At 34.2% G+C, this 15,692-nt stretch overlaps 1 protein-coding gene and 2 long non-coding RNA genes across 6 annotated transcripts; all 3 read left to right on the forward strand.

The window, feature by feature from the left end:
- Positions 1-6,403: 6,403 nt before the first annotated feature.
- LOC117780018 lies at positions 6,404-6,846 on the forward strand. The gene is made up of 2 exons (XR_004617049.1): positions 6,404-6,488; positions 6,552-6,846. It is a non-coding gene; the product is annotated as an uncharacterized LOC117780018 (long non-coding RNA).
- A 165-nt stretch (positions 6,847-7,011) lies between these two features.
- LOC117780017 lies at positions 7,012-8,143 on the forward strand. 4 transcript variants are annotated; one of them, XR_004617048.1, is made up of 3 exons: positions 7,012-7,360; positions 7,438-7,814; positions 7,889-8,143. It is a non-coding gene; the product is annotated as an uncharacterized LOC117780017 (long non-coding RNA). The 4 variants fall into 4 exon arrangements; XR_004617046.1 differs by having other exon boundaries at positions 7,012-7,818; XR_004617045.1 differs by having other exon boundaries at positions 7,012-7,814.
- Positions 8,144-8,760: 617 nt separating this feature from the next.
- LOC117780014 (putative inorganic phosphate cotransporter) lies at positions 8,761-12,716 on the forward strand. Its single transcript, XM_034616382.1, has 6 exons — positions 8,761-8,845; positions 8,914-9,101; positions 9,164-9,610; positions 9,694-10,072; positions 11,427-11,665; positions 12,508-12,716. The coding sequence occupies exons 1-6, from the start codon at positions 8,803-8,805 to the stop codon at positions 12,643-12,645; spliced, it is 1,434 nt and encodes a 477-aa protein (XP_034472273.1). The 5' UTR covers positions 8,761-8,802; the 3' UTR covers positions 12,646-12,716.
- The last annotated feature ends 2,976 nt before the right edge of the window (positions 12,717-15,692 follow it).

Genomic DNA, 15,692 nt, shown 5'->3' on the forward strand with positions numbered 1-15,692 from the left:
GAAATTAATACCTAATTAAAACTGCTCCATAGTTTTGGGTGTTTGTATTGCCAATATAAATATGCGTGCCAAATTTGGAATCTGTATCTCTTATAGTCTCTGAGATCTAGGCGCTCACATGGACGGACAGACGAACATGACTATATCAACTCGGCTCAAGATTTTATATACATTATTTTGTCGGAGATGCCTCCTTCTCCCTGTTACATACATTTGAACGAACAAAATCAGGCCTGTTCCTGTTTTCACTTTCGGCTAGATTTTGCGGAAATTAATTTCCTTTACCTGTTTGGGTTTTCACATTCGGATAGATTTTAAGGATTGAATTCACTTGACAGAGAGCTATTGAGTTAAAATTTGGTAGAGGCAAATAGATGAATTTGGCATGCTTAGTATAAAATTAAAGTGAAACCAAAATTTGTATAAAATACTCAGGATGTTTCAGGAGTAATGTTTCATCATCAGATAAATTATAAAATGTTTAAATTGAAAGTCATTACACCTCGATTCTTACCTAAAAAATATGTCGGATTTTAACCTCAACCTGTTCTAAGTTCCGAAAGTATTTGTGAAAATAAATGTGTAATTTAGTAGGGCTGCCCTTGCATGTGCAGAAACGAGGCAATTTTTCGATACATATTTTGAACAACATTTTGGGTGCTTTCACTATAGCGTAATACAAAATGAAATAATTCTACACTTTTTACAACGCTTATTTGGACAAAATTGGGCTTAATTAAATGGAAACAAAACATAAGGAAAGGTCAGACACACAAAATATTTTGTCACAAACAGTTTGAGCACACGTTTGGAAAATACAAATCGTTTGTGAACGTTTGTACTTACAAAAAAAAATGGTAGTACAAACGGTGCTAACGCAATACATATTGAAAATAAAAAACGGTGCTCAGGAATATGAATAGACTTGGATATAATTTCTAACTATTATAAATACAAGTTGGAGCATAATAATTACCAGTATCTTGAATGTATGATATAATTAATTGAAATAAATAAATATTTTATCATATCCTCATCCGACTATAAATTGTCCAAATGGGATATATTGGTTTTACAGATATGGTAGTATATATATTTTTGATCAGTTTCAACAGCCCATCCCGTGTGTCTGTCCGTTGCGTTAATCTCAAAAACTATAAACGCTAGAGACTTCACATTTGATATGTGGGTTGATGGATACCATACGTAGTTCAAGCTATGTTTATTTTTGATCGGACCACTCAGCGTCGTTTCGAGGGCCGCCGAAAATATGAAATTTTGAAATATTTTAAAAAGAGTTTGAACAGTGAACTTTATAAGCATACAATAAAGTTGACAACGATTTTTTAACGATTCTTATCACATCAGTATTAGCACATCGTTTATTTAGGAAACTTCAAATAAATTTGAGCCACTTACGATCATCAATTGGACAAGATAACTTAGCGGTCTCCGTTTGCTGTCAATCGAATATCTCCAAATATGGGTAAAATAATTTATGATTTTGCTTACATGAAAGTTAATAAAATATTTACACAGTAAAAACAAACCATTATAAAATTAAAGTTTAAAACTCTTAATTTTAGCACGTAATTTAAATAATGTATTAATTGACATTTTAAAATTCAGACAATATGCGGATAAAATGGCAACAACTCAGCATTTATGTAAAAAGTCAAAAAAGTCAAAAATATTTGATGTTACTAAAAATGAAAGGTCAACATCCTAAGAGTATTGTCACCAAATTTGGTTCCCCTAACTCTAATAGTCTCTCAGATAAAAGTGTTCAAAGTGTCACGAATCTAAAAGTACCCATTTTTGGGAAGCTATCTAATATTCAAATTATAAGTTTTTGTTTTTGAAACATTTAATTAATTATAGTAAACATTTTTGACACTGGAGGTGTCAATTTTAATATATTTTTAAAAGGAATTAACTTTGATTTGTTTATTTGGAAAAAAAAATGTATTGTTAAAAAAAAGTTCTAGGGGGCGAGGGGTGGAGGTGGTTTGAGAGCGAGGGGTGGAGGTTGGTTTGAGGGCGAGGGTAGGGGGGTGGGGAGGTCGCCGCCAAAATCTTTGCCCAGGGGGAAAATTCTCGTCGTAACGGCGCACACTGGGGCCGTAGGCCGAAAAGCGTGGCAAAAATCATTATTGTTACGAAAACGTTTGTAAAAATAGGAAAAATAATTCATTGGAAAAATCTTCAAAGATTTCGAATCCGAGAGTTTATTGGAATCGGGTAAGAATTGTGGGCGTGACAGCCTCTCAAAGTTTACACAAATGAGCAAATTTTACATAAAATGCAAACTTTTCAGCTGAATTATGGACAAGTTATGCGTCTGATCCTTATGCTTTTGATTTCCTCTGAAAACTATGTTAATTTCTAATGAAATACTCAAAAAAAATTGTTTTTTATCTTATTTATTTATTTTACCAGAATTGAATAAAAAAAGCACTAAAATTTGTCTATTTTTCAACTTTGATGGAAGATAACTAGATCCCACCTCCTACCGCCACTATTCGACTACTACAGGAAGCTTGGGTATTCAATTCTTTAACTAAATTACCCCGGTTTTGCATGCATCTAGGCGCGCCTAAGCATAGGTTTTTTACAAAAACTGAAGCAACCTCGCAATAAAATGGTGGTAGAAGAGGAAGACCGCAGTGCAATTACATACGTTTTCGCTATGCCGGGCATCATACAAGATTTTATCAAATGCTTTTTAAATTTTGAAGATATCTTCACTGGTTCAAAAGATATGATTTTTGCAAAGCAAAAAGATAAATGGACCACTACATCATATATCTGAAATAGGAACACTTTGTCCAAAATAAAGTTTTACGAATAACTAATTTGTTCTTTCAGATATCCCAAAGAATATGACATTAGATGCATCTAGTTAGGTCTTTTGCATCCTGCCCGATTTTGGTTTAAATCCGATTAATATCTTATAGCTATCATTGAAAAACATAGTCAAAAGTTTACTGCAGCGCTCTGCAAGCGCATAAGATCTTCGGCGTGCCGAACAACAGGTTGAGTACACTCGACTCTAGCCGCATCTAACCACAACCAAAGCGGGTCCCTAGCCACCCTAAGACCTGTGCCTATAACACAACTGTCCGTGCCAGAAATTATTTAATATATTCAATTTTCTTTGCTTTGTGTTTATTTTCCTTAACCTCCTCGACAGCATAGAGTATATATATTGATGCAACAGCAAATCTCCTAATATAAAGTATTTTATTGTTTGCTGAATTCATCACATTAATCGATGACAGTGCATAAAGCAAACCATTGAGAAAAGTAGGCATTTTATTTAGTTGTCATTTTGTTACAAAAATAAGTTTGTAGATAATGTGTGAACACTTCACGTGTTAACCGAGTTTTGTACTAAATCAGCGTTGCCAACTTTTCCGTTGATTTTGCCTAACGTATTTAGTCAAAAATTTGTAATTTTGTACAAACATTTGACTTTTGATTTTGTGTTAAATATTTTGCCTGTCTGACCTTACCTATATCAGTTTTGTAATCAAACATTGTATCGGAGCTGACAAATCTGTTAAAAAAAAAATTTCTCAACCCTGAAATTAGGCAACTTTATTGTTTGCAAAACGAAGCTTAAAAACCAGTGCTAATACTTCAAAATTATTTTTAAATTTATCTTATACTGGAGGGAACGGTTTTTGAAATGAAACCATTGTAAATTTTAACTCTACAATAAGCTCATTTGCTCTGAAAATTTTACATCACAGTTCTGCCGAAAAATATGCAGCAATAAATCCCAGATGGAAATTTGTAGAAAATTCCAGGAAAATATATAGGAAATTCGGCTCCGGTTTTCACTTATATTTTACGAATAAAGCTGCCAAGTCATAAATATAAGCAAATAGCCGAAAAGTATTGTATATTAATTATTGATATAAGAATGCATATAAAACAGAACAAATAGCAATTAAATTTAAATAAAATTGCACTCACATAAATTTTACTTATTGTGGATTTAAGCCAGCTCAAAAAGACAAATCAAATGCTGCAAAATAAAAGATGCATCGACTGCTAAATGAGGCACAACCACTTATGGCTTTTGTTTCAGTAATTTATGGACACATACATACACACATATACATCGCTCATTCTGTTACGCATTATTAGTTTATTATGTGCTTTTCTGGCATCAATCTACTTGAACTCTTTTTCAATTGATATGCAGAACTGGCTACAGCTTTATCCCCGGCCCAGAAGCTTCGCTTTTACGAGTATATGAAAATAATTGTGCATAATTTGTCAGCACAAATCAATGGCGAATGTCCTCTCCTCCCCACGACAGAACCATGTATGTTAGAGTGGAGCGAAAACACCTATATAATTAATTGATGATATGTTAAAAAGCCAAACTTGTGTGTCAGAAAGTTCACCAGGTCACATATAGTATGTTGTTAATTGAGCAAAATAAGTGAATAGAAGTCACATTTATTCTGTTGGGCCTGTTAGATATTTGGCCTGTTAGCCACTTTGATCACTATACTCAATAAACTAATATATTTAGAATATTTGTAATTTACACAGTTTTTATCCAAACTGAAGTGTTATCTTTGTATATTCAATAGCTTTTTGATGCTGGAAGATACATTTCGTTAAAATACACTAGGCAACAGCCAAAATTTGAACTGAACCAAACCCACTTTATTGGATAGATATGGGGCCTCATATAACAAATGTTCGATTTTTTGGAACCCGTACTTAAAAAAAGTACAGGGGTCTATTAAGTTTGTGTTAAGGAATATGTGCGTAACAGGCAGAAGTAGGCGTGGCAGACCCTATAAAGTATATAAATTCTTGATCAGCATCAATAGAAGATATTATTTAATAAAATGTATGAAGAATCGGCGCTATAACAACATTTTATAGCTATATCTATAGGGCTGTTTTTGTCGATTTTGATGACTTACAGGCGGAGTGATTTTGACATTTAGGATAAAAATTTTTGTGGTTTTTTTAGATATGTTAACCAATCTCACAGAATATCAATTTTTTGTTGTTTTATACATTTTGACCATATTTGGCTATAATCATATGTGTGGTCCCATGGCTTGTTAGAGTCGTCGACCTAGAACTACAGTTTGAAAAATAGCTAAGTTCAAACCCTGCCATGTTAAAAAATCTGTAACTTACCTGTTCTATTTATTCTTGAAATGACACTGAAAATGCTTTAAGCAGCATGTAGCGTGTTCATAATAATAATAATAAACGTATTAAAAAAAAAATATATAAAAAACTTGTTATATAGCTGCCATAACAGGGATCGGTTGAAAGTCAGCCTTTCGTAAGAAAAAATGTCTTATTTTCTAGGTCATTTCAACCAAACTCACAAATTGTGTATTCTATGTTGTCTGATATATCTTCACCGACTGTCGGAGACCCCGTACTTACTATGTCAAAAGCTAAGAGTGTAAAAAATTAAAAAATATTTAGTTTACTTGACTGTATATGACAAAATTAAATGCATGTTCTATTAGTTTGGTTACGACGTCTCATAAAACATAAAGGTTTTTATACTAAAACTTGAATTTCGCCCGATTGGTCATATTGCAGCTATATAATACAGTGGACCGACTTGAAAAACTTCGGTCAGAATGTATAAGACATACTTAAATAAATATTCTATCAGTTTGGTTAAGATATCTCTTAAAACAAAAAATTTTTTCATGCTAATTCTTGTTTTTCGACCGATCGGTCCTATGGGAGCTATAGTGGTCCGTTCCAAAAAACAAAACAAACTTTATCTGTCTGTAATGTTAAGGAGCCTACATTCCAAGTTTGGTGAATAATTCTCTGAGATAATGTGGATATGAAACTTTTTATGTCGCTTTTTAGGTCTTTCAAGGTGGTCATACAGACGCCAGGACAGACGGGCATTGCTATATCGACCTAATAAATACAGCTATGCAACTATAAGTTCAAACTATAGTTAATTTTTCGAGTTTTCCTTGAATTTTAAAGAAAAAAAAATTTGAAAAAAAAAACCTAAAAAAATTATTGTTTTCTTAATTCATTAATTGATTGCTCTAAAACTAACGCTTAAAATCTAAAACTGTTTTTAAATGAATTGTATATATATTCATTAGCTTTAAGAAAATGTAAAGTTTTTTAAATAATATGACATTCTCGAAAAATGATGACAAATGTATGCGTTTCTGCAAAAAAGTTATAAAAGATGTGAATTTTTGTTAAACGATACAATTTTGGCCGCGGTGGACCTTCCTGGGAAAATGTCCAACTGAATTCAATTATATTGCTAGTTATGACATTGTTATTTAACAATTTTTTCTAATCTTAGATCCCCAACGGATCACAGTCTAATATGACAGATATTATTATTAAGGCAATTAAAACGTAAATTTTTTCAAAATTTAAAGTATTAGAGAGGTAAATGGAGGAGAATGCCAATGACAATAGACAACCGCGAGGTCGAAGCAGCAGACACGGTAGGTGACCAATCGATTCTTCGAGTTAGCTTTAAACATTCTGACCATGTCCACTTATCACAGTTTCCACCATACTACCGCAACGGCTTATTATTGCTCTTTTGGCATTTTTTGGCTTATTTTTCATATGTTTCTTTTGTGTGATTTTACTTATTAGTATATTTAGATAGATAGGTGCAACTGAAAGCCACGCCCACGATATCACATTGAACATATGGCGAACAATTGTACACGTCTGGCGAGAACGATAGCATATCGTAATTGAAGCAGGCGTAAGCAAGTTCTGATGTCGTGATAAGCTCAACTGCAGCAGAGCTGAGCTGGAGTCGCAAGACACGACTCTCACACACATATAAACGCAATAGATGGCAGCGCCCATCCGCCCCCTAAAACGCCCCAAGCGCGTCCTTGAGCCCACTTTTCTGCCACTTGCCTTCTATTTGTAATTTTAACGAGCTGTTGTTGCTGTTATTGCTGATGCAGATGCTGCTGCTGATGTTGTTGCTGTTGCTGTTGCTGTTGCCGATGCCGTTGGTGGGGTTGTTGCTGTTTTGCTTACTGTTTGCCCAGCTCAATGAGCGTCGGGCACTTGTGCAACATTTTTGTGTACGACTGAAAGGCCTCAGTAACTGCCATTTTCTTTTTAAATTCGCAGCTTGTAACATTTCTTTTTGCGTGTCTCAAAAGAAAATGAATTTCCTTTGGCATTTCCTTGTCTAGCTGTGCATTGCAGAAGATTTCAAACGAGCTTCTCTCACCCACAAGTTCTTTACCGCTTGCCACAAGCATAGAGTGTGTCTCGTTCCCACATTCTCTGGCGTGTTTGCTGCATGTGCAGCAATTTCCGGCGGATGCGCGAAAAACTTATGCAGGTATTTAAGTGGCCGAAGCTGAAGCGTCGCGACGAGTCGTCTATGTCTATATCTATCTCTTCGCCATTTTCTTGGAGACTTTGACTTGCGCCATTTCTCAATGTGCACACTTCCGTTTCCGGCCGCGGGTCGAGGCGAGCGACTCTTACCTTTACATAGTCATCTTTGGCACTCCTAGACTGAACCTACCACTACAACTGACTTATGCAAAAGGGAATTTCACTAGAGAATTCATTTCGAATAATTCAGCTGATACTCTTCAGTCGTGATACCCAGTAAAATAAATTCTAAACGAAATAATCTTAATCTTTGGAATTATTACCCCAGGGAATATCAGCTGCCTAGAAAACAACTTAAAATTGAGGAAGTCGACAAGTTATCTTCACATCAGCGCATTTTGATAGAGATATGCAATGCATATTATGCATATATTTATCTACTCGTACGTATTTATGTATGTATGTACATTCGGCCTGCCGTCGGCTGTCATGTGGGATACGAAATACAATTTCATATTTACATTTACAGAAAAATGGCTTTCGGCAGAAGCTCCTGAGATGTGCATAGAAAATTATACAAGCATTCCACTTGACTGATTTATGATGACAAGAGGCAGTTGCAAGAAGTTTGTTACAAATAGTGAAGGCCACACACCAATCCAATTTTAATTAAACCAAAAACATTTCAAGCTAAAATGGAAAACAAAACAAGACATACTTTGTATCATACGATAACAGGGATTTTTTAGTCATGTTCTCTATAAATAAATGCAATAGAACTATAGAGCTGTATTTGCAGTCACATTCAAAAAACATTCATACTCCCTGTCAAGTTGTATCTCAACTTTCTACTTAGCAATTCAAATCGGCAAAGCGAAATGGCCTTGCAAATTGTTTTCCTGACTCAGTAAAATGATGTAAGGCAAAATTAAAATTAGTCTTGCATGCAAAAAAATTAGAATAAATATTTCATTTTGATGTAACCTTAGAAAATGTACACCTTCAGACAACTTTATTCGTATTAAAGTGCAAAAATGTTATTTAATTTGAATAATTTAATTGAAGTTACATTTTAAGAATATTAAAGTTATTAGAAGAAAATCTTCCAAAATCCAAAATTTTGATTATGATTATGATTTCGTAAACTGTTTCGAGAGCAATTATTATTACTACGTGCGGATTATGTCCTTTTAAAGCTTCGCTTTTATTGTTTGTCATATCATCAAAAATATTATTTATGGTCCCTGGACTTATTAATTTTTGCCCATCAAAGAGCACTATGGAATAGCTGTCAGAGTCCGGCTTCCCTAGACATGATATATGAAAATCATTTCATCAGTTAAGTAATGAGAAAAAAGGGAACAATACTTGTCCTATAAATTAAATCAATTTTAAAAGTTTAAATTAATAAGTTTCAAAAATTTAAAGTTTCTTTTTTAATAAATGGAGGACAACAGGCCAGAGTGGGGTAAAGGATGTAGTCGCGGTAGGTGTCAAATCGATTTGATTCATCTAAGAATCGCATCAATTAAATGAACATACTTTCATTTATAGGTTGCATACTGCCCCAACGCGTGGTCGTTACGATTTTTGGATTTTTGTGTCTTATTTGCGCGTATACAAATCGTGTGTCTATTTCCCATGTAATCACAAAGCTAGTTGTGCCCTTAAATCGAACACTGGATGAGGGCAGAGAGGAAGCGTGTCCAAAAGATGATGATGCCACTTCAGAGACGACGGTGGTAAGCACCTTGATAAAAAATTTTTTACCAGGTTAATGCTAATTAATTACCATCACTCTTAGAATAAAGGTGAATACAAATGGTCAGAACAGATGCAAGGCTTTATTCTGGGAAGCTTTTATATAGGATATCTTATCACTCATCTGCCCGGCGGAATTTTGGCTGACAAATATGGTGCCAAATGGGTTCTGGGTATATGCATGTTAATCTCTGGATTGAGTACAATGTGCACACCATTAGCAATTTCATGGGCTGAAGAGTGGGGACTTATAGTCATCCGCATCATCATGGGCGGTGCTCAAGGTCCTGTATTCCCAGCGCTCACAGCCCTGCTATCCGCTTGGGTGCCGGCCAAAGAGCGTGCAACATTGGGCGCCTTCTGCTATAGCGGTGTTACCGCCGGTACCGTCCTAAGCAACATATGCTCTGGACTCATGCTTCACTACTTTCACTGGCGGATTACTTTCATTGTGTTTGGAATTGTGACAGTTGCCTGGTTTTTATTTTTTGTACGTGTCATGTCGTCCCGACTTACCATCTTTTTACGAATCCTGCTTTACTATATTTCTTAATAATACTACCTCTATTTCAGATACTCCTATGCACTAGTAGACCCGATCAACACCCTTGTATTAAGCCCAGCGAAATGGCATACCTGAATGAACAAATAGGCCAACGTGTTAAGGGTAAATTGCCAATACCCTGGAAAGACATGTTGCTCAGCAAGGCTATGCTGGCCTGTATCATAAGCCAGATAGGCCACGATTGGGGTTACTACGTAATGATCACGTGTCTCCCCAAGTATATAGCTGATGTTCTTCAGTTTTCTATTCGATCCAATGGCTTTGTAACAGCCCTTCCCTTTCTTGCCATGTGGTGTTGCACGATTTTAAGTGGCTGGTTGGCCGATTGGTTAATTCGTAAAGGAAAAATGTCCATGGACGCTGAGCGCAAACTATTTACATTTATCGGTAAGTGTAGACTTTAATCTGTTTTTATTCAATGCACCCAAAAAGTGATAATATGGGCTAATCCATGGGTTCTCAGCACCTAAGCACACGACGCACATTTGTTTTTGCTTTGCACATAGCATATGAAAGTGCTTAAGCTTACACATTAGTAGGCTTCTAGTGCACATTGACAAATTACACTAACAATTTTTGACTTTTCGATTTCCGCCCATTTCGTTTCTTTTAAAACAAAAACAATTTTAAGCATTCGGTCTCATTAATTTCTGTCATGCCGATGAGCTCAGTAACAATAACTTCATAGATTTTTACATATATTCAGCCAAACACATAATCTTTTTTTTCCTTTTTTAATGGGCACAGGGTATAAAAACTCAAATAGATGGCGATTTTTTATGAACTTAGATATAAAACAAGTCGGAAAGGCTACAGTCGAGATCCCGACTATAGAATACCCGTTACTTATTTCAATATAAATATATATAAGTACTTTATAAAAATTATTATGTTATAAAAATGTAGTATTGCAATCTTTTGGCTGCTTGTCTTGAATTAATTATTCAGGTGTGTTCAAGAAATCTCTAGAAAAGAGAAATGTTTTTGAAAACCACAGTTCGAAATGGTGTTCCTAAAATGTAAGAGATTTAATATTTTCCAACAAATTTTTTTTTACTTTTATTCAACTCTAAGATATTTATATTCAATTTAATGAATTTGAAATTTTACAAATTTCTTAAGAATTTTTTAGACATTTGAAAGCAAAGGTTTTTTGTTCTCAGGAACTCCCACAATTGCTTTTGGGTTGCTTTAGCGCTGTTAGAGATTTTTAAAACACACCTTATTATAAACTTTTGCTAGCTATTACTGCCGGTCTAATTGTCCGATCTTGATGCAATTAACATATATAATAGATAACATTAAAAAATAACGCTAATTACCATAAAAAAGTATTTTTTTTTTTAACTGGGAGTGGTGGTTTCTCGCGATTTGTAGGGGCGGAGGGGGGCGTGTCAGAAATTAAAAAAAAAAAATTTGACCTGCTCCAACGCTTTTGGAGTTTGTGTGCCTAATTTGGTTACTCTACCTCTTGTAGTCTCTGAGAACCTTTTGTTCATTCGGACAGACAGACAGACACACACACAGAGTTGTATCGACTCAGTTGATGATGCTGATCAAGAATAAATATACTTAATAGGGGCGGAGATACCACCTACTCTTAGTTATAATTTTAAGTAAGTAATGATAGGGGACTAAACTATTTTTAATAAATTTAAATATAAAGTTTTTTGTTGTTTTCTGCATCTTGCCAATTTTTCCCGTTAATCAGCTAATTAAACTATCTAATTTACTCTTACAGCTGCCGTTGGTCCGGGTATATTCACGGTTGCTGCCTCGTATAGTGGCTGCAATAAGGCACTGGTAATAGCGTCCTTTACCATTGCGATGTTGACCATGGGCTTTTACTATGCTGGGCAAAAATTGACACCACTGGATATGGCGCCCGCCTTTGCGGGTACAATTATGGCCATCACTAATGGACTTGGATCCCTTTCTGGTATGGCCTCACCACCTGTTGTCGGTGCCCTGACACCACATGTAAGTGAAATATACTAATAATTAATATGTAGGAAAACTAAAGCACACGACTGCAAGAAACAGTTTCTTGCATAACTTCCCAATGTTCTGCATATTTTAGGACAGGTGTGTTCCAGAAATGTAAAACAACCAAAAACCAACCAAAATTCCATTCCATGATGGTGCTCCTCAAAATCGTCAGAAATTGAATTTATGCAAACATATTTTTATTCAATTTATAACATACTTTAATTCAATTTTATAATTATTTAATTTTGTCTAATCTCTAAAAAATTTTTTAGACATTTGAAAACAATGGTTTCTTTTGTTCAGGAACACCATTAATTGCTTTTGGGTTGTTAAGCGCTGTTAGAGATTTGTAGAACACACCGCAGTATGCTCGTTTTGTCATAAAAAATTATACACCATTACCGTTTTGCATAAATGAGTTAAAAATGGGCTCTTTCGGTTTAAATAAATAAATTTATTAACGGTTACAAACTTAAATCGGTTAATTCCGCTTAAAGGTTAAAATTTCGAATACGATTTTCATTCTTTATAACAACTGCCTAAAGGATATGTCATTTAATTAATAACTCATCATTATAATTTTGTATACCATTTTACTAATCGAATATAGCAAAAAATGCATTACACCCACAGTATTTCAGAAAGACATATTTTCTTGGTGATTAACATCGCATCAAAATCGGATAAATATAAGCCTATTCATTGTTTTTATTTGTATTTTATTAAGCAGTATGGTATGCAGCTCATGAGACTAATTTGTACCTTTTGCGCTTTAGTCACTTTATCTGAGACCTACATATCTATGCTAATACCAACTACTTTTTATCTTTCAGGCAACTATGCACGAGTGGCGTATTGTATTCTGGTTGGGCTTAATAATTTTGGTAGTATCGTCCATCATATTTGCAATTTGGGGAACAGCAGAAGTGCAATCCTACGATCCATCTTATACTGCAGAGAAAAAGCAATGATAAATTAAATTGACAATATATATATATTTTCTATTCTATATTTTATGGATTAATAACGTTTGCTTAAAACATAAATATACTTTTCATTTCCTGACATCATAAAATAAAATTAAGTTCGGACTGCAATCGATTTTGGCGTTATAACTCCCACTTTTTGTAATGGTTCTTTTAAAGTAGAGATGGGCACTGGCCTTTTCGGGCTTCGTGTCCCGCGGACCTTTTCAAAAAATTCACGGGCTTCGGGCCTGAAAATCGGGCTTTTTTTTCGTTCGGGCCCGGGAAGCAGCAAAAAGCCCCAAGCCCTTTATGCCTAAAAAGTCACGATTTCACACTTTTCATATGGATTAATACAATTTTCCTGTAATAACTCGCTGTTAATATCATTTACGCATTTCTTTTATTGATTTGCATCGATATTTTTATTAAGCTTAACTTTTTTCTACCTAGCAAATGCGTAAATAAAAGGAACAAATATGATAAAGTAGCATAGATTAGCATAAAATTACAGATTAACATAACAAGAAGTACATTTAAAACGTTGTTCGATTAAAAAAAAAAAATTTTGAGTGTGGAAAAAAAATTGGTTTGTATTATTTAATAATTTCGGGCCGGCCTAGGGCCGCGCCGGCCCTCAAAAAGAAGGGCAGTGCCCATCCCTAGCTCAAAGGCGTCAAGAAACGCGACACGAATCGATTTTTGTTCAGCATTTGGAGTATTTAAGGTGTGTGTATTTAAGGTGAGTGTGTCTAGAACAACTGGTCTATCCAAAGTTACTTAATCAACGCATTGTGCCTTAAAACGCTATTTCGACTCGGGTATCGCTGCATTCGTTTAACAGATGACGAGCGACTGTCGGCTATTGTAAACTCAATTGGCGCTGACATTTAATCGTAGTGTCAATTTTGAACTGTTGACTTTGCAAAAACTTTCTTTCAATAGTATTTTTGTCTCATACGCAGATTGAGTTTGCAATACTTATAATTATACAATTAAACAGGGTATAATGCCTTAAATATTTGTAATTACATCGAAAAGTAGAGCCAGATGATTTAACAAACAGCAATCGATAGAGTCAAGCGATTTTAATCACATCCTGTCAACGGCAGTGTCCTTCGAAGCCATTCGGTCGGAAACACAAAGAGATAGAGCGGCATGCTAATAACATCGTAAAATATGCATACTTGCCAATTAGACGTCCCATTATTTATACACATCTAACAAGAAATGAGCCATAACAAATGTCAACATGTCTGCGGCTTGGATCACATTTCTTTACCCTCCTCCCCATTGGATCCCTTTTTTTCTCAAACATACTTATTTATTTTTAGGAATATCTCTTCTTGAGAGAATATTAGTTTGATTACGACCACTTAAAGGTATTTTCAAAGGTTGAAGTGAGTTAATGTATTACAAATGTTTAATTAATTCAAATTATTCCAAGTTCAACGACTATCATTCTTCGAATTATGTGAATACTCTAGTTCCAATAGTCGACTTTTCATGTAACAATAACTTAATATTTGTCGGCTAAAACCTGTGCGGAAAAAGTATTGTGTATTTCCAAAGAATACACAATGTCTATCTTTTTTACTTCTCCGTTTTACTTAATTATCCAGGGTGAGTTTTTCATGTCTTAATAATATTTAAAGCTATGTGTTGCTACAGCTTCAGCAAAATACTCGTAAATCTTAAAAATAATGTTTATATCAGCTTGGATTTTCGTCCTGGGCCTTGGCTTTGATTTGTTTTGTGTGTCCTGCGAGTGCCATAAAACAATTACTCGACGTGTTTAAAATTGTCTGTGCTATTCGACAAGGACCAGAAAGGGATACACAGTCAGACAACAACAGCAGCAGGCTAAACACACACAAACACTCGCACACACACTCGTTCATATACTATAGTACACATGAAGAATTGTTGACTGTTTATGATTTCAAATAATAGCTTTTTTTGTTTGCTTTACCTTCCAATTGTTCGTTGTATTCATGTCAACATTTTGACAATTTGCGTGACATTAAATATTGATATTTGGTAAATATTTTTGCAGTGTAGAATAATAAATATTACGACTCATGACACAATCGCAGATTAAGAAGAATCTTCTTTGTGGTTCAATCTTCATCTAATGCTAAATATAGCTAAGCTAGAAAAATAATGGCAAGATATTACGATGCTTTTTTAGGACTACACTTTCTATCTGAACAATGGAGCATACGGGATAAATGTCCTCTAAATGACATTAATTAATCTAAAAGTTATTTATACATTATGTACTCATCTAAGTATATATATAGAATATTTCAATAAAATTTTTAAAAATCATTTTTTTATAGATTTTTTCATCTTTTATCGACACATCCACATTTAACTGAAAGTTATTGTATTGTATTAGATTATGGTATTAGAAAAATATAATAATTTTACTTACATTAAGAGTGCTTTCCGTTTGTTAAAGTTACCGTTGTTTCAGTTATCATTTGTAGTTGCAGAACAAGTTGATATTTATTAATATGTTTGTGTTATTTGATCCAACTATCACTTTGTAAACACTGCACACACTCACGAAAACTTAACTAAGCTTTTTTGCATAGTGCTAAGATCTAATTTTTAAAAACACATGGAGACATCAATATTATTTGAATACGATATTTTTGTAGACACTGACCAAATTTGAGAATTATATATAACTTTAGTTGGCCTATTTAAATTATATAGCTTTGCCGACTTCTCAGTAGCTAAAAGGAAACAAAAAAGAGAAGTAATTATATAATATTTTCGAAATACTAATAAACAAATATATTTCAATATGTATAATACGATAAATGTAAGACCTGTCTCCCTGGAGGACTCTATGACCTTGCCACAACATTAGTGACAATTCCATATAATTTATTGTAAATGCATGCGTAAGCGTCGCCAACACAAAATCAACAGCAAACCGATTTGTTATACAACAACAATAACAATAGCAACGACAATCTTTGATATTAAGCCGAGTGTTTTGTGTGGCGATTGAAAATGTAATAAAGGGTTTATCTATACAT

This window comes from Drosophila innubila (assembly GCF_004354385.1).
Source record: "Drosophila innubila isolate TH190305 chromosome 2L unlocalized genomic scaffold, UK_Dinn_1.0 4_B_2L, whole genome shotgun sequence".
NCBI classification, from domain to species: domain Eukaryota; kingdom Metazoa; phylum Arthropoda; class Insecta; order Diptera; family Drosophilidae; genus Drosophila; species Drosophila innubila.